Source organism: Hydra vulgaris, chromosome 01, assembly GCF_038396675.1.
Source record: "Hydra vulgaris chromosome 01, alternate assembly HydraT2T_AEP".
NCBI classification, from domain to species: domain Eukaryota; kingdom Metazoa; phylum Cnidaria; class Hydrozoa; order Anthoathecata; family Hydridae; genus Hydra; species Hydra vulgaris.
Window position 1 is genome coordinate 41,429,401 of NC_088920.1, and position 27,907 is coordinate 41,457,307.

The window sequence follows — 27,907 nt, forward strand, 5'->3', positions numbered from 1 at the left end:
TGCATATCAGATATTTTATGGAAATACTTTGTTTAAACTAATAACCGACCGACGGTAGATTTTTAAAAAGCACCTTAACTACAATGAGTACAGATAAAAAAAAATAACTTAAAAATTTGTAAAAAATAAATATTTTCTTATTATTATCAACTTTATACAATAATTATAATCCATGTAAAAAAAGTAAAAAACATTCCGTTCTAATATTTTAGTTCGACGCTTGCGAGGTTTGTGAAATAACAGGTAAGTATCCATTTGAAATATCACGAATCTGTGAAACAAGTTGAAGCGTTTGCGGTAAAACAACTTGATCATCATTTCCAGCGATATTTACAAGCATTGTTGCATTTTGAGGTGTAATAAAGTCAATATGTTGCGGAGTTATGCCTCCGTGTTGCTGCAAAGCTTCAGTTCGGTAAGCATTATACACTCCTATAGTATTAGTCCAATCCTTCTGAGCAGCATTTTTCTGCTTAGACTTTTTGTTATTCTTTAAAGATGAAGTTGGTTGCAATATTCTTCGTCGGGCATTAATGAACCTATAATATATAAAAAGATCAAACAATGAGATCTAAAATCATGATTATTACGCAATGTGATCTAAAATCATGACTATTACTTAATGAGATCTTACATAGGGATTGTCCATAAATTACGTAACGCAAAATATATTTTAAAAACAGAAATAGGAGATATTAGGCTCTTTAACGCAGAGATTTTCATTTAACTTAATGGGTTATTTTGATTTTTTATTTAAATTAGGACTTTGCGAGGGAAAACTTTTGACCTTTCTTGTTTTGTTTATTGAAAAAGTTTGCGTTACGTTATTTATGGACGATCCTACTTAAATACACGGCCGGACTTAATGCTTACGAGTCCGAAAAAAACAGTAAGACGGTTTTTACGATTTAATTTCATAAGGTTAACTACGAAAACTAATATTATCCAAATATTAAAGCAAGCAATTATATTTCAGCAAAATATATAACTAGAGAAAAATACATTATATTAAAACATGTAATAAAAAGATAACCTGTCAAATAAAAAAAATACATGTATGGCAAAACATAATTTAGATTTAAAAACAGATAAAATCTATGGATAAGCAAAGCAGAAAAAAAATTAAATATCTAGAATCCAAAAAATAGTGCATTTATAGCAGACCATAAATATAATAAGTTAATTTTTTGTCTATTTTTAAAGACTTTTACTTCATTTTTCCTTTCCATTTTGAATGGATTGTTCATTATTATAAAATATATTTACAACAGCTGCATGATATATTGTCTTTGAGTTTCTAAATGGGTCAGGTCACACATTAAACATATGTTATTTTTGAAAAGTTCAAGTGCAGCAAAAGATGAACTTTTCAGTTTGCTAGTATATTTAGTTAAGTAGCAAACATTCTACCATGTTTTCACTAGGTTCGGTTTCCCTATGAGAGTATTTACAGTGAAGATATTTTGTTAGTTGAAGAAGATATTTAATGAAAAAACAATTTTAGATTAAATTTTTTTAATGTTATGTAACCAGTAACATAACAACTTCCTTTAAACTTTCACATAAATCATATTCTTCTATTTCATTTTGTAATAAAAGTAAACCAGCTTTTAGTTTTTTTGCATCATTATTTACTGGTACTTTATTATTAAACCATTTATTCAAAGCCTTTCTTTAAATAGAGATTTAGCTGATTATTTTTTCGAAACTTTCAACTTCACGCAAACTAACTAGAAACCTTCCACCACTCATCTGTCTAAGTTTCCTAGAATGTTTTTCAAGATGATCAGTTTAAAACCTGCTGGGTAAGGGATTGTCCATAAATTATGTAACACAAAATATATTTTAAAAACAGAAGTAGGAAATAATAAGCTCTTTAATGCTTTTGTTTTGTTTTGTATTGTGAAAGTTTGCATTACATAAATTATGGACGATCCCAAAAATCTAATCATATCCTTCTAATAGTAAATCTTTGATTAAAAATGCAGTTCATTTTAATGTAACAATTAGTGCATTTGATGTCTGAGCTTAAAGTGACAATTTGTGACATTCCTGTAAATTTGTATTATAATAATCAATTATTGAGCAAGATCATTTAAAAATTCATTTTTTTGATCATTTACAACAAAAATATTTCCTATTATTGAGCAAGATCATTTAAAAATTCATTTTTTTGATCATTTACAACAAAAATATTTCCTATTATTAGTATTGTATATATTCTTTAAATTTGAAATCGTTTATAAATAATAATTTATAAATTTATAAATAAAATAAATATATAATTTATAATATATAAATAATAAATTTATAAATATATAAATAAAACCATTTATAAATATAGAAAATTAGCAGCACTTATTTTTCTGCCTTTTTTTTTTCTATTATTTTTCTGCACTTATTTCATTTAGGAAATAACTTTAAATGGCAGAATACATTGATTCACAGAATATTTACGAGCTCAACACTTTGTTTATTTTTAACTTGATGTTAACCAATTGTAGTAAGTTTTTAAGCTTTCTTTAAATTAGTAGGCAATAAGTTATTTTTTTAATTTCACTTTGAGAAATAACTGTCAACGAATACCTTCAGTTTTAATATTAATTTTATCCTTAAATTTATCAAAACCGAATGTTGGACAATTTATCAAAACTGAATGTTAGAAAATTTATCAAAAATGAATACTATTTTTAGCTTTCCTAATTTTTTCTGCATATTTATGGTAAAAAATAATGCATACTTAAGGTAAAACAAACAGATCAGATTCACAAACTCTAATTATACTCATCTATTTTAGTTGGTAAACCTTTGAAAAGTTTATAAATTGAAAAATATTTTTGCTAATTCCCACTATTGGGAATTTATTGCTGTCTGTAACCATGAAGAATGTGAAAACTGCAACTCTCCATATTAACTTTACCACATTCTTTTTCCTGTCTATGTTTATCTAACATTTTTAGAACCTCCCAGTTAATATTATAACCATCCATTGGTACTTGAATTAGTTTTTAAAGATCAAACATCTTTGTTGCTTTGTTGTAAAAGCTAGATATATTCAATTTATTGATATTTATTACAATTTTTCAAATTTTTTTTCAAAATTTTTTACAACTTTTGAATCTGGCTTTTACAACACCATTCCATAAATTTCACTCTGAAATCCATTTATTCATTTTTGAAGATAACATTCATATTCTAATCATAAGGTAACCACATTTTGTTTTACTTAATGTAAACTTTGATACTATTATGCTGTTAGAGAATATGAATTTGAATATTTCATTTAAATTTAAGCATGATCTTAAAGAAAAATGTGACATAACTACATTTAAGGTTCATATTATTTCTGCCTCGGAAACCAGTTCTGCACCAATTACTTCTTGCTTTTTTAGAATTTGAAGTACAAAATTTTACCCATAAAGAATACTTTTTGTTGTATATTCTGTTTGAAATTAACAGTTCTTTATCTTAGGCACTATATTTAAACATTATATTTTCTAAATAATTATTAGATGTTAATAATTCTGACAGTAACAATAAACAAATTTTTTTTTTTGCCTTTACAATTATAAAAAATACATACTTATAAATTCAGAAGAAATCTTAGCAATATCAATAACTCTGAAAAAGATAAAAACATGATAATGAAATATTGAACTTTTTCAGAAAAATTTTTTAGAATTTATTGGTAAAAGGGGTGTTTTTCCAGGACCTATTAAATTCCAGGATATTTCCAGATTTTCAAGGTTTCCAAGGAGCGCTGACCACCCTGTAATTGAAAAAAAAGTTCTTTATAGAATTGTACTTTTTAATAAGTTTTTTAAATCCAAGTGTATTGATTAAATGTTTGTTTGTGATGATAGCACAAATTTTAAAATTAGCATCAAAAAGATTTCTTAGACATTCTTTAATTTCAATCATTAACCAATTTTCTCTAACCAAACTTCTTTTAGGACAGGCTTTAACAACAAAGGGTATAAAAAGTTCAATTCCAACCAACACAAGACAACTCCTGAATAAAGTTCTCTGTTCTTACCTTTTCCAACAGAAACACCATGATTTTGAACACTTTTTTGTAAGTACATATCATCAATATACAAAACTGAATCTGATCTTTTTTTTTTTTTAATAAATATTTTAATGTTTTAATTGGTTCGGTTCCATCTAGAGTTTATGCTTTTAAATATAAAAATGAACAAAAAGAAAAAGGAAATTCATCTAATAACAAATTGTAGTCTTGTCTAGAGGTATATAATAGAGTCAAAGGAAAGCAAATAAGTTCATGACTATATAACTCTCTGACATTACATATAACTACATAGATTCATTATGCATAAAACTACAAAGGTTCATAATAAATAAAACTACAAAGGTTCATATACATTAAACTACAAAATTCGCTTAAAATATTTTTTTCTTTTTCTTCAACATGATTCCTTGTATAAAAAACTAAATTTTCTAACACACTATTGTCAGTGAACCCTGATTACTTTGACAAAAGCAGAGGTATCAAATTTCTTTTATGGCATAAATTTGTAGAACTTTCTATTAATTTAAGATAATAAAAATTCATTCTGTCAAGAAATACCAAGTTAACAGTAAAATGCAGGTCATCACTTTATAAATTACAAAAGAAATTCTAATGCTACTAAAATAAAATTTTACATTAGGTAATATTTATTTATGATTATACAAATGTTTAACTTTGCCAATCATACTTAAACAAGTGGAATATTTGTTAAAATTTGTAACTGAAGTTTAATGAATATTTAGTATTCGTTAAACTTCGTAACTATTTTGTAAATTTTAATTCGGTTAATGAAAACATTATTCACCGGTGCTTATTTGTGGATTACAAATTTTTAACTCTTATAGAATTCAGAAGCTAAGAAACATTTTTTTTAAATAGTAAAAAACCAGATAAGAATATCTTTTAATCTAAAACCTTAAATCCTTTTTTTTTTTAAAGGAGGGGGGCTTCATATACTTAATTGTAAAAACTTAAAATATCCATAAATACAAAGTTCAAATGATTACAAGGTGTTGAGATTTTTATTATCCTCACATATATAGCAATATATATGTTATACAACAAAATATTTTACTTTATGAACTAAAAAAAATGACTATTATAATAACTATATAAGTTTAAAAAATAATAACCGAATAAAAATAAAAATTAAAATAATAACTGAATAAAAAAAAAAAAATTAAAATAATAACTGAATAAGCTTGAAAAAATAATAACTAAACAAGTTTAAAAAATAATGACTGAATAAGTTTGAAATATAAAAAAATAATAATTCACCAGTTGTTTAACTGAAGACTTGATAAATTTGCCTTCTGTGCTAAAATACGTTTTTCTTCTTCAGAAGGATATGGATGCTAAAAGTAAATGAAATTCTTTATTGTTCTAAATCTAAAACCGGAAAAAATTGTGCACTTGGTTAAATTGTAACAAAGTAATAAGATGATTAAAATTTAATTTTTATATTTTAAGATTTTATTACAAAGGGTTTGAATATTAGTTTATAAAAGATTAAGTTTATTTTAGCTTATAATTCTTTTTTAAGATTTAAATAGTTCCACATTTTTTAATAATATAATTTACTGATAAACATCTAAAGAAAAAATAGAGCTTGTTCATCTAATTTTTGGTGATTTTTAAGTGGCGAATGAATATAAAATATGAATGAAATTTTAGGCTCATAAAACAATTTTAACAAATTATACAAATCTATGAAAAAGATTGATCTTTTTAAATATGAATTGCTTCAGAGACAACAATAAAACTATAAAGATGTGGAGATCCAGAATTTAGAACCATTTTAATCCAAATAAAGAGAATAAAAAAAAATCAAAATACTATTTTTTTAACAAAATTTTTCAACATTTGAAACAACTGACAATCAATAATAGACTAGATAAATTAAAAATGATATTTTAACCACCTTAAAACAATTTTGGTCAGTCAAGCCATATTTTCCCAAATATCTTTGTATAAAATAAATTGTATGAAAACAATGTAAATTGTATGAAGACAATTTTTAAAGTATTGTTAAATCAATTAAATATTTTAAATTAAAAACATTTTTTAACAACAAAAAAAAACAACTTTTAACCAAAAAAAGCTTTGAGGTTCCAACAAATGAGACTCACCAAATTATGATAAAATTTTCCTAAATTTTAATATGATTAAAAGCAAAAATTTTAATATTTTATAAATTTTATAAATTATTGGAAATTTAGAAAATATTGAAACTTATCATATTACTTTCTTTTAATTATAATTTTTGCTATATACAAAGATCATCTAGGTCATATTTAAAAAATCCCAAAAACAATTTGCAAAAAAAATCCGGAATTTTTTCCTTCATACTGGTCTTATTTTACCTTTAAATTAATGGCTTTCTCAAATTTTTTGAAATTTTTTAATGTTTTTTTGTATGGGTAATGACTTAAAAAGTTTAAAAACATATGTCGCCAAAATATTTATTTAAACTTGTATTTACAAAGGACTTTTTGGAAATCCAGAAAAATTAAAAGTTGAAAGAAATATCCGGAGTTCTGGATATATCTAGAAAAAGATAATTCCTGTATATAATTACATTATTTACTATTATTTATATGCGGTAGCAGACTATTTACTAATAAATAAATTATTTTCGGTTTAGAAACAAGTGCTATCTTGGCAATTTAGTAAAGAGTCATTTAATGATAGTTTTTAAAAATGCAATGAATACAATAAAATATATTTTAGAATAGGTTGTCATTATATTTCATGGATATGTCTTGGGTAGTAATGCTATTATAGAAATAATAAAAATAATACTAATGATAACGATAATTAAAAAAATGTAAAAAGTAAAAATTTCTATAAGCTATTAAAAATATTTATAGCTGCAATTTCAATATGACCAGTTACAAACGATTTGTGTACAAAATTTTAGAGGTGTACAAAATTTTTAAATTTCATAAAACTTTTTCTCAGAGAAATCATTATCTAGTATTAATTTAATATCGTCAAAATAACACAGATTTGTAAAATCAAAATTTTGTACTTACTACTCTTTAGTTAATTTATCTTGATTTTTCGAAGACATTTGAAAAGTTTTAGTTAATTTATCTTGATTTTTCGAAGATATTTGAAAAGTTTTCATTAGTATAAAAAATTTCATTAGTTTGTCAAATTAGATACCTCATAGATATTTAATTTTAAAACTTGAGTACTTTTAAAACATATTTTAAGAGTTTTGTGCAACCATATTGAATTTGTCTGCTCCAATTTGGTCCTGAATTTAAATGGAGATATTTATAATTTGGGAAAATTGTAACAACAAGCATCTATTGTTGTGATTTTGATTTTTGTCATTAATTAGCTTTACTAATTATTTACGAAAGTCTCACATTGTATTTTTTTTATTATTATAACGTTTCGTATAATGATCATTATTTGGTGACAAAAGTCACAATGTATTTTTAATAAAATATATAACAAATAATTTTTTTGTAACAGAGATTGTTTATAAGCAAGAAATACATTACTAACAAAAATAAGATGGTTTTTAAATGTGTTGATCTACAAGCTAACCAGGGGTGTCTAATATCTCAGAAATATGAAGATGGATAGGCAAAGCAATTTATTCAATAGATGACCTTATTTTTCATAATAAACAATATAATTTCAGACAAACACGTAGCATACTTGCTTGCTGCTCTGCCGTTGAAGACTTACAAGAACTTGGAAGAATTAACAGCACCAGAAGTTCCAGAGGATGTTTCATACGAAGAATTGGTGACAAAATTGGAAACGCTGGAAATCAGAAAATCATCATTAATTTCATGGTACGAATTTATTAAAACTTATTGTGACAATGAAGAATCTATACAGACATTCACGCATTGAGTTATTCAAGCAGCTATTTAAAATAATAAAAAGAAGATAAGACCTGTGCTTGGTTATCACAAGCTTAACTCATATGTAAAAGCTTCAAGGGATGAAGATGTCATAAATGAAGGAATGAGGGATTGGAGACTCATGAGTGAAAACAGCAATGTAAACAGTCATTTATAAAAACCAGCAATATGCGGTTATACATTTATGCTTTGTTTTGAATTTAGCACCAGTGATGATGAGTTCAATACTGTGATATGTTCTCCAACAGATTCTGCATTTGAAAATACAACACATACATACATTGATGACATCCAAGCAACCAATAGAAATGGAAGAAAGCTGGTTTCACATATGAAAAAAAGGGGATATCACTCAAAAAAAAAAAAACAAAAAAAAAAAACAGAATATTTTGGCAAAATCCAGTTTGTGGATTAGGATTAGAAATCAATAATACATAATAATAAACAATAAATCCATTAACAAAGAAAATGTTTTGGAAGAGAGGATCCAAGATTTTATTGAAACTGTGCTCACCAAGAGGGATATATTATCATTATGTAATAATCTGGTTGCTAATCTAACAGTTGCTGGATGGTTGAGTAACACGTATTTTAATAATAGATATAACAAACAATTTTTGTAACAGAAGAGATTATGTTTATAAGTAAGAAATACATTACTAACAAAAACAAGTTGGGTTATAAATGCATTGATCTACAACTAGTTCCCAATCTAAAAAACTTTGTATATAAAAATCAGATCCAGATGCTCAAAATATTTAAAGCAAAAGACAAATATGAGCTTGTCAATTCACTTAAAATACGAATGATAATAAGTTTAGATATGACAGGGAGATTAATGCTAACATAATTAGACTTCTTAACAAATAAAATTGCACCATTTAACAAAAAATATTGCTTTAACTACTGAACAAAGAAAATGATTATGAAATTCTAACAATACAAACAAATAAATTATGTTATGAAAAAAGTAAAGTAAAACTTTAAAAACTTCAAAACTTAAAGTATTATAAAAAAGTGAAATAAATTATATAATAATATTATATAAAAGTATTATAAACTTTAGCTAAAAATTTAAAATAAAAATAATAACAATAAAAAAAATTTAAAATAACAAGCTTATAAATTTTGATCTTACTATTAATTATAATTATATTATTTATAACTTATGCTTATATTAATTTATAATTAAATCTGGTCTGCCTATCATCAGTTGCAGTCAGTTGTATAACTACGTCTGCAGACAGCATAATAGGAATTCTTATACTAAAAAGAGATAAGTCATGAAAATTGAAAATTGAGTTAATAATGGTTTTGATGTTTTAAGAACAGGTTTTAACTATTTATGACAATATTAGACATATCAGATACTTGGTTACCACAGTAACTGCAATCAAGTGTACAGCTGTTCATGCTAGGGGAAGTTGAGTCACTGACTTATCCCCTTTTGGCATTAAAATTCCTTTTATGCCATCTGCAGACATAGCTATGCAACTGACTAACAGATGATAAAGCAGTTGTTGTTATTGTTTATTGTATTGTATAGCTTAACCAAAATAGGAATTATATTATTTTGTATTCAATGTTACTAATAACAGGTGATGCGGAAGTTATCGGACAAATCCTAATTTCATAATTTGAGCAAAATAATTAGTTTTTGTAGTTTTATGCGTAGACATAAACGTTCTATAAAATATAAACTTTATTATTTGAAACACAATTATTTAAAATGAGGTTAAATGCAGCTGAACGAGAATCTTTTCGAAAGCGACTAAAAATGTTTTTTGTAAATAAACCTAATATATAAAAAAAAAAAAATCGTAATTCATTTTGAAAAGAAAGGATTTGCTCGAAGTACAATATATGATAACCTAAAAAGACTTGAAACTGTTCAATCGTTTTCTGATAGAAAGCACCCTGGTCATCCGACATCCTGGACTAGGAAAAGAAAATCGAATTAACGAGACTTGTCAACAATCGAAAAGAGGTCAGTCAGAGAAAAATAGGTATTAAATTGGGTGTAAATCAATCGCCAATTGGTCGTCAGTTAAAAAAAAAGAATATTAAATATAGAAAACATGAAAAGACTCCAAAATACACCATAGAACAACATATAAAGGCAAAGAAAAGAAGCAGGAAACTAGTTAACCAACTCTATAACACAAAATCGCTTCTAGTCATCGATGACGAAAAATACTTTTGTTTTGCAGGGGACAACATGCCTGGAAATTCCCGATACTACACAAACAACAAAAAGACATGCCCAGAAAGTGTTCGTTTTATAGGAAAAGAGAAATTTCCAAAAAAATTATTAATGTGGATAGCCATATGTGACCGTGGTATGTCCGAGCCATTGTTTTGCACTTCCAAGGCTGTAGCGATCAATTTATCAATGTATATTAATGAATGTTTAGAAAAACGACTTCTTCCATTTATTCACAAGTATCATGGAGACTTTAACTATTTATTTTGGCCAGATTTAGCAAGTTCTCATTATTCTAAAGATTCTCTAAATTGGATGGACCAATATGTCTATTACGTTGATAAAGAATCCAATCCCCCAAATGTGCCTCAAGCACGACCAATTGAAAATTTTTGTGGACATTTGGCACAGAAGGTTTACGAGGGAGATACTATTTCATTTTCTCAGGTAAAATTTGTAATAATATACAGTATAAAAGTATTTTTTTGTTTTTTGTGTTGAGAATATTAACAAAGAGGATCAATGGATATATTAAACCACTTCCATACCTTCAACACTAAAGATGAGCAGGATTTGTTCCTACAATCCTTAATTGATATCCAAGAAAAGAACCACCCAGTAATGAATTTTTTTTAAAAAAGTGCTACCTTTAAGTATCATGTTATGGTGGGTTCTAATAGAATTCAGGTATATTTTAAAGCTTTTTTAATTTTACATGCTGCTAGAAAAAAATGAATTAAAAGATTGCAACCTTTGAAAATAATTGGGAAAAACCCAGAGGATAAAAGAGGTGAAAGTCTGCATAGAAAGCATGCCCCGACGCCTGAAAGCCATTATTGTAGCTAAGGGTGGCATTACAAAATATTAAGATTATTACCTTACTTTTTATTTTAAAACTTTTTATAAAAAAATATATAGCTATGAATAAGTAATTTTGTTGTTTTATATTCTAAGTTCTCTAACAATAAAAACAAAAAAAAAATAACTACAAGATGCGTATTTATTCATTAAAGTAGTTTATACTTTAAAATTACTTAAAAAGTAGTGTCCCTAATAATCTGGCAACCCACTGTATGTAGAAGACCAGCATGACAAACTTTTTCAAAAGCTTCAGAAATGTCAAGAACGATAGCCTTAACCTCTCTACCTCTATCTAATGTGTGATAAAACCTATCGGTTATTACTGCTAGCAAATTGACTATAGAATGAGAAGATCGAAATCCGTATTGATGATCAGAAAGTTAGTTATTAGATTCAAGATGAGAGATTAAATATTTGTTAATTAAAGATTCAAAAACCTTCCTTATGATAGGAAGCAGACTAATTGGACAAGTCAGATTGCGCTCCAGAAATTTTGAAAATAGGAATAACAGATGCAGCTTTCCGGCATGCCGGAAAACAAGACTCCAATAAGCACTCGTTAAATACTTTTGAAAGTATAGCCGACAGCTCCGGAGAACACTTCTGTAAGACTACAACAGGTATGTTGTCCAGACCACAAGTTGTAGAAGAGTCTAAGCAGGAAATCACTTAGATACAGAAGCTGGAGTGATACAAATGTCAAGCAATGGATCAACCTGTTTGTTGGCAATATCAGGTAGAACGCAACTATTGGAATCAAGAGATGATATTGATGAAAAGTTTTTAGCAAACAATTCAGCTTTGTCTTCAGGTGAGGTGACAAAATCTGAACCATTCAAGAGAGGTGGAAAAACAGATTTGCCCTTATTATTGATACTGTTTAAGATTTTTTAAAGGTAACAAGAGCCTAATTTTTGAGATAAAATACAAGATTTTATGACCTGAGAATAGTGGGCTTTAGCATTAGACAAAACCTTTTTACAATGGTTTTTAGCAACAGTAAACAGATGTCTGTTTCTGGAGAATTGTTTTGCAGATAGATATGGAAGTAATGGTTTCAATTGGAAATTATAGCAGCACAATGCGCATTGGGTCAGCTATGGACAAAAGTCAAAATTTTGACATGATCCAATTTGTCTAAAAATCATATACAATGTTCCATATCTAATAAAAGTTCTAGAGTTAATTTATTATATTTGTTGTTAAATAATTCTTAATCATCTTTCCAGAACCGCTTAATAATAACTTGGTGAAAAGTTGACAATTCTTTTATAATTTTGTTTACCTTGTTACACTGTTTATTTAATTATTTTTGTATAACAACAGTATTGATTGCTATCTTATTACAATTTGACATTTAAAAGGTAATACTTAGCCACAGTTATGGATGCTAATGTCATTAAGGTGTAATAAATGAATATTAGAATAGGTATAACACAAAAGTTTAATTTTATCACTTAAATGTGCCGAATTAAATGCATCTTTTTTAAGGCGGGTTAGGGCAGCAAATGAATGGTCATAAACTGTTCTTTAACATGTAACGAAGCTAACACACTTGGTTTTGTGGACATAGACAGACGTATGCTAGCTACAAATTGAGTACAACTTGGTTGCTATGGTACCAAAATTTACATAGCAACAACTTATTATTACATTACCATTATTTTAACAGTTTTTTATTTGTGCTATGTACACTATATTAAATATGTGTACAAATATTAAATACTATGTTAAAATGAGATTCACACTTCTTATGTAATTCATAATTTTAATTGGTTCCTATGGATATCTAATTTTTTTAAATTATTTTTGCATAACAATAGTATTGATTGCTATTTCATTACATTTTAACATTTAAAAGGTTATACTTAGCCAGTTATGGATGCTAATGTCATTTTAAGCTATGATAAACGAATATTAGAATTGGCATAACATAAAAGTTTTATTTCATTATTTAAATGTGCCAAATTTAAAGTATTGTGGCTGAAATTTTAAAGCTGGATGTACTACTGCTGAAAAAGCTGCATGTCATCTTGGTCACATTGTCATTAGCTGTCAGTTAATGCAGATGCATTTCAAAAGTACTGCCTTGAGGTAAGTTTATTTGTTAATATTATTTCTATACTGAGCTGTGGCTAACTTAGCTTTTGTAAGTACATGATTAATTGCCTCTTTTAGGCGGCTTATTTTTTTGTACAGAGCTACCCATGTTGTTACATGCCATAAAGTTTGCACAAGATATTATTACATGGACATGAGGTTGTGAGGAGAATGGTCTTGCCTATTGGCACGCTCTCTAAAGAGGCACAGGAAGCACGAAACAAGGATTTCAAATGTTTCCATGAAAACGACACAGGCAAATGCAGTCGTTTGGAAACTAACTATGATGTATTATGCTGACTTTAGTGCACATCGGACCCAATAATCAGCAGCATGAGGAGGTCAAATTCTCAAAATTTAAAATCTCAACTTTCAGAAGGAGTTAGTGATTTGCTTCAGGTTCTGACTCTCGACCCAAAACATGATTTCTTATTTTATGCATGTATGCATATTTTGTAAATTGTTAATGTGTTTCAAATTGTCAATGTTTTATTGCAATGTTATTTGTTTTTATTATTAATGACCTAAATCTTTACTTAAAATTTATTACCTAAATATTTGATATTTAATAGTTATTTAAAATAGGACTGTTGAATATCCGATTAAAATTTATTCAAAAATCCATTTATATGTGTGTAATCAAAGAAAGTATTTGGTTGTTAGGCAATGTAGGTATCCATTGAAACTATATTAAAAAAATTATGACTTCCATATAAAATATGACCTTGTATTGGTACTCATGCCAAATCAAGTGAATATAGCACTCATTAAAAATCTGCAACTATCAATATAGGTTGTTGCCATCTAAATTAGGTATCCATAAACTTAGGTAACCATAGCAACCAAATGATAAATATCTTTCTCATAAGAACTTCATATTACTGCAAACCTCATATTAATGCACAAACTAATTTTAAAGTATATAACACACATAAAACATCTGCAACTACCAAAAATAGGTTGTTTCTAAGCAAATTAGGTATCCATAGCAACCAAATACAAAAAATATCACTTTCATAAGAAGCGCAGACCTCGTGCCAAATTTAGTAAATAAAGACCTAATATTTAATTAGTTAATTTTGTCCATTAAAAATAAATTCTGGCCCACTGTGCAATATGAGGTAAACCATAGAGAAGAGTGAGGTTTGACTTGGAATGGTAGAGGGGGAATAAAAGATTCCATGCCAGTCTGAATCCAAGAAGTTATGCAAGAAGCACATTTATCAGCAGGAAGACGAAAGATTTCTTTCCCAAGGGACATCAAGAAAAAAATCATGGAAAGAGTCCCAGTTAGCTTTAAGGTAGTTGTAAGAGGTACGATGATAGTGGGATTCTAATGATGTAGAAGAATGAGATAATGGTTTCAGAGAGATCAAACCATGATCAGAAGCTTTAAGGGTGAATGTGGAGAAACTGAGCACTGTCTAGGATCAGAAACAAGTCGAGTAGAGAAGGTAAATGATTCGGGTTGTCTGGAAAACGAATTGGAAAGTTGACTATTTGAGTTTAAGTTGAGAAAGGCCAAAGTTGTGGCCCAGCAGAGCCACTGACACTAGAACCAAGCCATTCAGTGTGTTGAGCATTAAAGTCACCAATAACAACAATGTCGGCTGAAAAATAAAATGAGAGGGCTTAGTCAATTTGATCAGAAATAACATCGAAAAGAGTGCAATCTTGAGATGAAGGAGAGCAATATAGAACAAAGAAAAAGACAATAGAGTGAAGTGGTGCTAAACGAAAGCACATAAAAGAATAGCTTGTGGATTGAAACCTAATTTCCTGACAAATGGATGAATTCTTACAAATGCAAATAGCCAGGCCAAGCATGTGACTATTGGAGTCTTTACGAATTAAAGGAAGATAACTATTAACACTAAGATCACAAGATAAGAAAGCTGAACTCAAATTAGTCTCACAAAGAGCAAGTAGGTCTGGTGAACTTTGCAAGAGATAAGACTCAACAGAAAAAAAGTTACTTTGAAGAGCATGAATATTGGTGAATGATAGGTTTAGAGTGATGATGAAAATGATTGGTTAAAGAACTCAACTCAAAGCATAGATAGTACTTAGTACACTAATTAATAGCCCAAGCAATTGCCTCAACACTATTAATAAACTCTAAGCGGTAACAAAGGGATCAAAATGTGGCCTCGACAATGCACACCAAAAGTACGAACAAGGACACCGTCCATGCACAACATGACACAGTTAGTACTCTGATATTTTACAGCTGTTGATGGAATCAGCCTCTCTGAGAGCTACCACAGAGTTCGGGAAACCTGACTACCAGCTGGCCTCAGAACCACAAAACTGAGTTTTAGAGCTGTACCCTCATTAGGAGATAATAGAATGAGTTGCCTAGTCATAAAAATAGAGACACAAGCAAAACCCATGCATTAAGTCAAGAAGATCCAGCATTCAACATCCTAAACTGGAAACAATGTATTATAAATACATCTGTGCCAGCCTAATAGATGAATAAAGGGTGCGAGGCTTGTGAACAAATGGAATCTGTTTACCCTTCATTGCATAGTCATTGCATAGAAGGCCTTCTACAAGACAGTAGCTGGATGCATTTGACATCTGCCCAAGATGATTATTTTAGAGACACCATCTCTAAACTTGTAAAAAAACTTGAACTGACTTGAAGAAATTTGAAAAAATTGATTATTGAATTCTACCCAATAAAAGGGCACTCTTTCCTGTGATAGGGATTTTAGCATAATAAAGTGAGAACTAAATCGACACGATAAGCTGTACAGAGTAGACCAAGTAGGTTACCTTATTAAGACATCCTCTAAAAATGATAAATTTCTCAGAGATTTAAGACTTCAACCAAGGTGGCCGCAATTTTACATAAAATGTTGTGTTTTTGATGAAACCAAGCAAGTTAAAAAGGCAGGCAAGTTAAAAAGGACAAAAAGCAGTACTTTTCAATAAGCAAGTTCGTGCAATGCACATGATATAAAATTTTCATCTAAGGTTATTGGCCTTCATCGATTCCATAATGAATCATAGCTTTTTGTTTAGAGTAATTGGTTGCCCAAACTTATGTTTACCAAGTAAAGAAGTTTACCCTGCAGGAAAAATACCAATAAAGATTGAAAAAATGGACATAATGATATAATGAAACTTCAAGCCTGCATTCCAGTGGAGTTTGAAAACTTTTATGCAGAAATTTATGTTTCCAACAACCACAACAAGTTGTTGAAGTTGAAAATGATGATCAAGTTTTTGTTGCTCATCTCAGACTAAAGAGATTTATTTGAAGATAGTATTTATTTCTAAAATTAGTTTTAATATATACAGGAGTGTTTGTAAATATGGATTTCTTGGTGTTTTAAGTAAACAACATTTTAAAACACATTTTTCTGTCTTTTTATTCAAATTATGCTAAAAAGGAATAAGTCAAACAACTTTAATGACTTTTTTTTTTGAAAGCATTTTAAATGTCATTAATCGAGTGTCTTTCATGATAACTGGGATAATAAAGAATTCATATACAAAAAATATTCTTTTTGAATAAAAATGAAGATACAGCATAGTTTTATTTAGTTTTCTTAAAACTATGAGTTGTTGACTACTCCCCTTTTAGCATGAGCCCATTATTATTAGCATACTATTTACTATTATTTATAATTTACGCTTATAATTATATTACTTACTCATTATGGTTATAACACATTATTATTTACATTTATAATAAAATATTATTTACTGTTATCTAAATTTATTATAAGTTTTTCTTGAATGTTCTAATAGTTTTTTAATAAAATATTATAACAATACCTTAGAGGAAGAGATGACTTTAAAGTGCACTTTTCATTTTTGTTCATGTTGATGTGAACTCACTTGATATTTCATCTAAACATTTATATTTAATTTCTAATCTTGTAACAATACCTATTTTTTATTGAAATAAAATTCCTGAATATCTATATATTCAAAAGATTTACTCGTCAATTTTTTCTAGTTTTCGAAAATATTTTTTGATTGCTTTAAAATATTTTTTACTTTTGAATTATAAAAATCTTTTACTAATGTAAACCTCTTCAAGTAAAGTGAAACCATAAATGATTGGATTGAAATCCTTTGATGTAGGTTAGAAAATATGGAAATCTATTTTTCAGGTTACATTCCTACAAAGTTCAGAAAACTACTATGTTGATTTTTTTATAGACACACTGTGATAACAATTTAAATAACACTTGCCGAGGTATTAACCTTTACTTTGTATAATTAAATATTAAGACTTAATAAAGATGTTTTTAGTTTGAAAAACTAGTTGCCTAGTTGCAGAAATGTTATCAATTTCAATGTTTTATGTTTTAAATATCAAACTTTTCAAAAAAGTAAACAGAAACCAAAAATGGTGTTAAATGAACTTTCATATGTGAATATAGAAATAAATTTAAAGTTTTCTTTAGAAGGAAATTAAGTTTTTATAGAGCAGTTTCAGTTTGACTTAAATCTTTAAAATCTAAATCTAATCTAAACTTTATAATCTTTTTATATTGCAAAATTGCACAATCCATAGAAACTTGATTACATAATCACACAATCCATAGAAATTTGACTGCATAATTGCACAATCCATAGAAATTTGATTACATAATCGAACAATCCATAGAAATTTGATTGCATAATCCCATAATCCATAGAAACTTGATTGTTGCAATTATATTTTTTGGTTAAAGAAAATTAATAATAATAAAGTTTACATTTTTAATACTTTAAAGTTATACAGTTTAAATTGTTTGTAAACTTACTTATTAATATCAATTTTATTATTATTCATTTTATTTTTATTAATCTTTTAATCAATAATTTCTTTCATTTGTGTATGTGAGAATGGAGAATGCATGTAATGTATTATATGTCAAGATGATGTTCTTGGAGATTCCCTTGTGACTGTGCAGAAAAAGGGATTAAGAACTTTAGTTAAAATCAGTGAAGAATCAATAAAGTTCAAAATGATATGGGTAGGAACAACACAAGTACTTACATGTATTTGAAAAAAAAATTTGAATTACCTATTACATTATATTTAAATTAATTATTACATTAAAACTTTTTTTAATAAATTTTTTTTTTTAATGATAACAGAATTAATTTCATTTAACTAACTTTTGTAGTCACATTGTTATAGTGTGGTCACATAGTTATTTTTTTTTTAAAGATAACAGAATTAATTTCATTTAACTAACTTTTGTAGTCACATTGTTATAGTGTGGTCACATTTTTATAGCGTGGTCACATTGTTATAGTGTGGTCACATGGTTTAGCTTAGTCACATTATCATAGTGTGGTCACATTGTTATAGTGTGGTCACGTTGTTATAACTTAGTCACATTGTTATAGCGTGGTCACATTGTAATAGTGTGGTCACATTCTTAATAAATTATTTTAAGACCAATTAATAAAATAATAACTTGAAATATTATGTAAAAATGAGTTTTTGAAGTTTTTTTCAGACACCTCAAAATGCTTTTGAATGAAAGATTGCAAATTTTTTAGATTCCAGATAATAAAAACTTTGTAGATTCCAGACAATGGTATATGCGCCGTCTTCAAAAAGATTATGATTATAAATTATGCAGACTTCAATTGGAAATATAACTGTAACAAGAAAGCTAAAAACAAATGCTCTGTTTTTGCTAAAGTCAGTACATTACCATTAAAAGAAAGTTTAATAAGCCAATGTCATCAATGAAACAATAAATGTGGAGAAAAAATTAAGGCCAGATAAGAAAGCTGCAATAAAAGCTGCCCTATTGTACAACTAGCTAAGTTTCTATTTAAAAAAAACTTTTTAAAATAAAGTTCAGGGGTAAAATTTTCTCAACATCCATGAACTGTGTTTTGTTTTTCATTTTTCAAAGAAAGTATAAAAACCTATTATTCTGTTCTGTTACAACAAAACCATAACATTAGTTAGCTGCTGAAACACAATTCAAAACAACTAACAAAACTAGTCACCAACACTTAATACATAAACTGGAATAAAAGTGGAAACTTGGAAACTTTTTGTGGACTTTAAATTCAAAACACTATTGTTACTTTAAAACCAATGGTGATTTTATCAAATACAATGAACATTCTGCAGGTCCACTCATTGCTAAAATAGCTCAAATGCTATAATATTTCATCTTGCTGTGGAAAGTGTTTTGGGGGATAGATATACTTAAATTAAATTTCATCTTGCTGTGGAAAGTGTTTTGAGGGATATACTTAAACATCTTACTCAATGAATGATAAGATTTTTTTGTTACAACAGGATAAAATTTTACTCATTTTATGCACAGAATTTGCATATTCAAATATAAGCGTTAAGTTTTTTTTTTTTGATAAATTAAATTTTTTATTAAAATCTAAAATTAAAGTCTATTATTACTGGCGTTTCGATGAGGATCAGCACTAATAACTAGTTTATCCCGTCAGACAAACGTCATTGCCACTTATGCTTTACCCTGCGACTTACGCCTATTCCATACTGCAGTAAAAAAGGATTTACTACAAATAGCCAAAACCCAACCATACCCAAATTTGTAAAACACTAATATTTTTTTGATGATATGATATAAAAAGTGTAGATCTACTGCACAATATAAATAAAAATAATTAAATAAATCACTTACCATACCACCGGTAGAAAAAACTAAGCACAATGAAATAAAATTCTAATAAAAATGCCAGAAACAAAACTAAAACAACTAAAGTGTGCAAACAGAAAATACTAATTAGTGTTACGGTCATCGAGCACGTCTATTTTCCAAATCACAATTACTGTCACTGTGAAAGAAGATGTTTGTCTCTGGAAGACGCTTGGGCTAGTTTTTTAGTCATAAGTCAATTATAAATCCATGCATAGGTGTTTAATCCATCATGGTTTTCTGAAGTATGACTGGACTGGCTTGGTGTAGTTAAGAGATGAATTTTTTACACTGGTTACTAACAGCACAAGACTCTACTGAACGACATAAACAGCACTGACTTACACATTACACCTATACACCCTTATGCACATACAGCCTGTTTACATGGTTTGCATGCTTTTTGTTCTTTTATTAGATAAACTAACTTTGTTGTACTCATTCTTATTTAGATAATATTATCTTTTAATAGATAGTATGTGGTTGGAATGTAGATGCAGATTTGTATGTTATGTATATGTGGTTATCATGTGTGATTTATTTTTCATTTTAGGATTCATATAAATATATATGAGAGCGATTCTTTTAAACTAGCGGCTTTCGACATGTTTTGTTGATGTATGATTTTTCGTTGTTGTTTTGTTATGGTCTCATAAAAAGTTTAATTTGGACCGTAGAGAAAACTTTACTTTTTGGAAATTTAGATTTAGATATAGTCTCAAAGTTACTTTTAATTCGGACCATAGAGAAAACTTTACTTCGAAACAATATTTTTTCCCGCTTCTAACATCATTTTTATATCACGGCTTATATCATTGTTATATCACACAAAAAAAATTTTAACAACTCATTTAGCTAAAATTTATCTTGTTTTATTTTAGTATTTAGTTAGTCTTATTACAATATTTATTTTATATATTATTTATCTGCTGATTTTCATATTATTATTATTATCAAGGAATTTTTATTTATAGTATCTTACATTCATTACTCAGCTTTGTTTTATTTTCATATGCTCAATTTTCGTCTTTTATTATTATTCATAGAATTTCTTATATCCTTCACTACATGTTTACATTTATGTGGGTTACATTTTAAATGGTTTTCGTGCAATTATTTTTATTTTATGTATTTTTGTTCTCGCTATCATATATTATTTTATTGTAAAGATTTTGGGTTACGCGGGTTGCTCATTTTCTTACACTTTTGATTGGTTAACATATTTCGAATGAGGTATCTATGACAATGTTAGATTTTATTGAAGACTATTGTTGTTTTGTTCATTTACGCAGTATACCTCATTATATTTTAAAAAAATATAATGAGGTATACTGCTTTGTGATTGTCTTGGGTTTATTTATGCTAAAAGTACCTATTTGGTTTTATATGTCTTAAAATATATTTATTATTATTTTGTGCTTCTATTAGAATTTTAATTTATTGTGTTTTTATGTTTTCTTTTGGTGGAATGGTAAGTGATTTATATAGTTATTTTTATTTTTGTTTGTTTAGTAGATCTACACTTTTTATATCATATCATCAAAAAAATATTGGTGCTTTACAAATTTGGGTATGGTTGGGTTTTGGCTATTTGTAGTGAGTCCTTTTTTACTGCAGTATGGAGTAGGCATAAGTCGCAGGGTAAAGCATAAGTGGCGATGACGTTTATCTGACGGGATAAACTAGTTACTAGTGCTGATCCTAATCGAAATGCCAGTAATATTAGACGCGACTCTGAGATGTTTATTACTTAATCACTACACAAATATTATCTACACATTAGCATTAATGTTTTTTTTCCATTCTGAGGCCTTACATTGTAGCATGCATACTTTTTATTTTGTAATCAATTTTTTGTTTTATAAATTTTTGTTTGGTGATATATTTGTTGTATATCTTCGTTCATATTAGTTTTTTTAAAACAATTTATTGTTTATTATTATTGTTATTATTTTATATGCCAAAATTTTTAAATAATAATAACAATATTAACATTAGTAATAATAGTTTAAAGTAGTTAATAATATTAATGCAAATACTTATAAAAATAACAATAAGCAATAGTAATGACAAAAAAAATTATTATAGAAATTAGAAATATCAAATGTGTTTTATTAATAACAGTAATAATAAATAATACTAAAGACAACAAAAATTGATTATAGAAATTTTTAAAAAATTTTAAAAAACATTTAAAGATATATATTTAAATTTTTCAGTTTAAATATTAGCAACGTATAAATAAAGTATGTTTATTTTACTTTTTCAAACAAAAGAAACAATTGTATGAAAATTAATAAACAAAAAAAAAAAATGTAAATTTGGGAATTTTTTCCCACTCACTCCAAGAGTTTTGATTCATTAAGACCCCCTACCTTTATTACCTCTCTCTCTATTAAGATTCTACCTATTTTTCTATAAATTTTCTATATAATTCTATTAAGATACCTACCTCTCTATTAAGATTCATTAAGATTCATTAAGACCCCCTACCTTTATTACCTCTCTCTCTCTCTCTCTCTCTCTCTCTCTCTCTCTCTCTCTCTCTCTCTCTCTCTCTATATATATATATATATATATATATATATATATATATATATATATATATATATATATATATATATATATATATATAATATATATTATTATATTATTATATAATATATATTAAATAAATAAAAAAAATATAAAAAACATATTTTTATAACCAAAAAAATAAATTTAAATATGTATAAATAAAAATATGATAAAAATTAAAAAATAATTATATTTATGATAAATATAGTATAGAAAAAGGAAAAAAACAAAACAAAATGGGAACAAAAAAAACATGTCCCCGTAAGCGCCAACTAGGAGTGTATATATATACATGGCCCCCTCCCCTGTTAATTTCCACCCCCTTCCCCCTTGTATTAAGCACCAGAGAGTAATTTTTATACATTTAATTGTCTTTTTTGTAAAGAGTTTTGTAAGAAGTTTTTTTAAACTCATTTTTTTTTAACTTTTATTCTGTAAGACGATAAAAAAAAAAATTAAAAAATTAGTTTAAAACTATCATTTAAAAATTTTTTTTGTAAGTGTTTAATCTTAGTAGAGTGTTTAATCATTTCTTTTTTTGAAAAAAAAAAAAAAAACTAGTTATAAACTAGTTAGTCTAAATCTTTTATAAATCTTTTTAAATTAATCTTTTTTTTTAAAAGAAAAAAAATGTTAAGAAGAGAAAGAAAAAAAAAGATTTTAAAATAGTAACAGCAATATGTAATTAATTTTTAAACTAGAACAAACAGAAAATTAGTACAAAGTACTTAAAATATGTATTACTTTCTAACAAATCAAGTACTGCATTTGAAATAGAAACTATTTAAAATACTTAAAAAAAAAAAGTTGAAAATTATTTTGTTGAAAAATATTTGGTGCCCACACTGCTCCAACTGTACCAAAACAATTTGGGTGCCTGATTTACTAATCTTTATTTCCTATCATTAACTATAAATAATTCTGACTTTTTATAATATTGTTGAATGAGAAAGTTAAAAATAAATACTTAGACTTACAACTAAATGTTGAAAAAGCCAGCTCTTGAGAATACTTGTTGCATGCTTTGGTAAGACTCCTCTTTTTCCACATCTAGACTTTTTTAAAACGCACAAAATATCTGGAGAGGTAATTGTAGGTGAATCATTGCTTATTACATCTCGTGAATCTGATAATTCCTGACTAGGCGAATGTGAAGAAAAAAACACGTTAGAAGTATTTAGTGACAAGTTGAGAAGTCCTTTTGAATCTATTACAGTTGAATTTTCTGATGTATTTATAAACTGTTCTACTTGATTAGATTCAGGCGCAATAGACATAGAAGGACTAGATGGAGGGGTACTAGAAATGTCAAGAGTTCGCATTATATTATCACTACTTAATTTTTCTCGAAGACAAGATATATATCTTAAACAAAAGTCTTTGCACAATTCGTTAACTTTTTCAAGTTCCAGTAGATGAATTCGCAAAACTTGTAACGACTTTAACATCTTTAAAAAATTTTATTACTATTATTTTATATACAACAATATTGACATAGCTGACAATATGTTACTTGTATTTTTAGAAAAAAATCAAAAAAACAAACAAAATTTTTTTTCTTACTCTAATAAATGTCTTTTATTCCTTGATTTTACCTGCCTAAACCTAAAGCATCAATCAATGTATTTACTAGAGCCCTTATAGATGCCTATTTTATGCTTTGTTTATATATATTGTGTTAAAAAACAATTCTTAACGACCCTTTGTCTTTAAAAGTGAAAATCAAGTAAACTTAATTTAAAAAACATTAAATTTAATCGAGGAAACTAATAAATTTTTTTAAAAAAAAAACCATAAAATGCAACTTTATAGACTAGAATGTTTTTTATTTTTTTAATAAAAACAAAAACATTCTGAATGTTTTTGTGTTTTTACTGTTTAAACACATTGACTGACAAATAGGTAGAACACGCAAGGAGATTAAGTTAAGCAACTTCAAGAGTTAGTGGAAGCAGTAACCTTTGGTAACGGGACAAAAATTTGTCTTGATATTTTAAAATCAAAAATTGACTGTCAAAATTGGATTATATTCTTCTTTACATTTTTAGATTCAACACCCTTAAAAATAGTCAGACATAACTTTTAGACCATTTTGAGTTAAGAGCTTAAATTTTTGAATTTTTTTGTCTTATACCACTGTTTAAAATTTGAAAAAAATCTGAGGGGGAGGGTGAAACAACTATCCTTCTTTGACATAGAATTACCTTAGAATTTCTAGAAACAATGCTTAAGTATTAAACCGTGTAATACAGCTTATTGTAAAAACCAAATTATATTTCTGGAATGTAAACTTTCAAAAATATTGTGTAAAAAATTTGCAAAGTTGTACAGGACCAGAAACTTTAAAACCATTTCTGAGAAACTTTAAGACCATTTGCTCAGTTCTTTGCTTTTTATTATTGTCTTTAGACAAAACTCTTAAATTTCTCTATGGAATTGATATGTATGGTTTACTATACATATCAATTGCAAATGATTTATGCTAAATTGTAGAGACATAAAAAATTAATACTATGAAATTAGTGCTGAAAAAGTAGAATGGAAACAAAATGGCTCATGATAAACATAAATAAGAGAAAAGTTATGCAATGTAAAGTCAGGAATTAACAAATAGAAAATACTGGAGTGCCCATGTGGAGTTCATTATAAGAGATAAAGTGGCAGCCCTTGGTATTAGGAAAAATAAGGTAAAATAAATTGCTGACCTCAAACTGTTAGAGGTCAGCAAAAAAAAAATCGCACAATTAGTTCGATAAAACATAGAAACGAGGTTGGCAATGTTTTGCTGACTTCAAACTTTTTTAGGTTGGCAGTTAGGTCAGTATTGTTGAATCCCAACCCTAATTCCGAGGGCTATAGTGGTATATAAAGTGCTTATAGTATTGCCCCATAGAGTGTAGAAAATGTACACTTGTTGAATGCAAAGAAGTAAAAAAAAAAGATTAAAACAAACAGTGGAGGAATATTGGTAAATTTTGTTATCCCAGAGATACAAATGAATCAGAGCAGAAGAAATTTCAAGAGCAAAAGTAAATTGTGACTGGATCAGATCAGAGAATTATTTCCACTCAATAGCAATATCAACAGCAAGAAGTGCATTAATAGTTACAAAATTTGCAAAGTGGAATATAATATTTTGGTATAGTTTAACTTTTTAAATATCTAGATGAAAACTTACCTAGTTGCTGTTGATTTTGAAAGCCCCTTTCAACCAGAGTTTTACTGAGTCCTAGTTTATAATTAATATTAAGCTGGTAAAATTAGTCATCTGTATAAGTTTTTTTATAAAACATTAAAATATCAAATTTATTATTTACAGGGTCAATCATTGTATCAAGAAAATTCAATTTACGATCAACTTCTTCTTCTTTAGTAAATTTGAGGTTAGGATGTTGTTTATTTATATATTCTAGAAAAGTTAGTGCACCGCTTACTTATTGACAGAGCTTTCTCTAAGTATGAGCTCAAAATTAAGGAAGGTATCCATATTGAAATGGAAAAACCTTTATTTAATACACAATTAAAATCACACACTATTACTATAACAATATAATTTTTCAACAATCTTACTTTTTATCTCCTATTTTTTTTTTTATTAATAATTACTTCACACCTTTATCACACTTTTATATAAATTTTGTGGTAATTATTTATTTTATAAAAAACTATGGTAACTATTTTTAAAACTATGAAAATTTTTAATGTAGCCAAAAAAATTGTTTATATACAGAAATTGTAACTAATTTTTTATACCTGTGGGAATTCCCTCCACTGTGGGAATTATTTTTATTAATTTTAATGTTTTATTTCAAATTAGTTTTATATTTTTTAACTACTTTTTAACTGTTTATTTATAGCTATGTTTGTTAATTGTTTTAATTTTTCCAAATTTCATAGATTAAGTTTATCAATACATAGGTAAATTGACTGATTTTGCCGTAGTCGCAGTGGAGTGTACACACATTGCCTGAGCACCTAGGATTTTGGCAAGCATTCTTTTCATTAAAAGAAAAGCAATACTTAAATAGAGTTTATAAATTAATTCATTTTATATTAAAAAAATATTAAATTAAATTACACTAGATTTTTGTGGAATAGTCATAATAATTAATAAAAACTTGTGTTTAAATAAGTGCATACAAATAATAAAAACCTAGTAACAATTAAGAAAATACTATAATAATTAAATAGTTAAATTAATTAAATAATTAAACCAGGATATAATTCAATATAAAGTTCAATTGTCTTTATTTTTATTTTTAGGAGTTTCTTGTTGTTCAAAAATTTTACAGTATAATCAATAAAAAAATATGATTGTAAAATAATCTTACCAATCCATCTACCTCTGCATCATCTGTAAAAAATGGCTTGTTTTCTTTTGCCATTTGTGTAATAAAAGTCTTTATTTGATAATCAAATATTGTTACTGAATCAATGTTTTCAATTGAATTTGTAGCAAGCTCACACTTTTCAAACAATATTCTTAATAAAGGAAAAAGTGGATGTCGATATATAGCTATTTTCTCATTTACTAAATTACAAACATCTGTTACAGCTACTAACTGTTCATTTATTCCAGCACATGCATAATGAATTTGATTTGATTGGACAGCATTCATTACTGTAACTGGGACCATACTTTCAGATATATTAGCAAGTTGATGAGTAAGGAAATTCTGATGCGAGCAGTCTTGTGATGAGATCTGACTGTAAATAGAATTTGATCGCTGTATCACATTATTAAGGTATGTGATTTCTGAAACACAGGGCGGAATTTTGGTACCCATTTTCACTAAAAACAAAATATACTTTAATAATTTTTTAACTTTGATAAATAAAAAATTTAATTTTAAACAACCCAATTTCTTGTTTACACAACTTTTTGAATTTATTTCTTCAAAACATGATTAACATAAATTCATAAAAAAATTTTATTTATCTTTAATAAAGATACATACTATTTCTCTTACATACTTAAGAACTTTATATAAATATGTAAAAGAATAATATGTATTAGATGTCAAAGGAGAAAGAAAAAATAATTATTATAATTATTTTTTTTAATTATTTCTAACTACAATAAAAATGGAGCTAAGCATACATCAAAACATATATATATATATAGAAATTCATACTTGAATTTTTCGAGTGCACCCATTTTTTCAATGGTAGCGCACAAGACTTCCATTCTTCCTGAATAATAAAAGCGATTTAAAAAAATTAACGACAACAAATTATAACGCTACCTTTAATTGCTAAAATTAGCTGAATATTTGTCAAGGAAAAATGATAGATTGAGTGACAAGTACAAGAAAGCGTCAATCTTCCAATAAATTTTTTCTTGTTGCAAATCAAATAACGTTAATAGAATGGGCACACTGTCCTGCAGAAAACTGTTTTTTACTAAACATAAAAATTTTATATAATAGGGATATAAAAAACGACTTGTGAAATTCGAACCGTATTGCTTAAAACTTAGATTTCTTTTTTGTTCAAGTGTCAATGAGTCAATAAAAGAAATGAGTCAATAAAAGAAATGAGTCAATAAAATTCTTAGGAATTCTTATTGATAAAAATTTATCATGGCTTCCCCACA

At 27.0% G+C, this 27,907-nt stretch overlaps 1 protein-coding gene across 2 annotated transcripts; it reads right to left on the bottom strand.

Moving 5' to 3' along the window:
• Positions 1-115: 115 nt before the first annotated feature.
• On the bottom strand, positions 116-27,704 carry LOC124810195 (homeobox protein PKNOX2). Of its 2 annotated transcripts, none has more exons than XM_065788181.1 (5): positions 27,558-27,704; positions 26,643-27,103; positions 23,289-23,759; positions 5,309-5,385; positions 116-539 (listed from the first exon to the last, which is right to left on the bottom strand). In XM_065788181.1, the coding sequence occupies exons 2-5, from the start codon at positions 27,096-27,098 to the stop codon at positions 209-211; spliced, it is 1,335 nt and encodes a 444-aa protein (XP_065644253.1). In that variant the 5' UTR covers positions 27,099-27,103; positions 27,558-27,704; the 3' UTR covers positions 116-208. The 2 variants fall into 2 exon arrangements, with proteins under 2 accessions (XP_065644253.1, XP_065644252.1); XM_065788180.1 differs by having other exon boundaries at positions 27,447-27,606.
• Positions 27,705-27,907: the final 203 nt, after the last annotated feature.

What these genes read in the sequence shown, in the direction of transcription:
- LOC124810195 (XM_065788180.1), bottom strand. An exon ending in ATGCAGAGGTAGATGGATTG is followed by an intron (nt 23,760 to 26,642) that starts GTAAGATTATTT and finishes AATTTTTTAAAG; the next exon opens with ATGTTAAAGTCGTTACAAGT. An exon ending in AGTCTTCAGTTAAACAACTG is followed by an intron (nt 540 to 5,308) that starts GTGAATTATTAT and finishes TATATATTATAG; the next exon opens with GTTCATTAATGCCCGACGAA.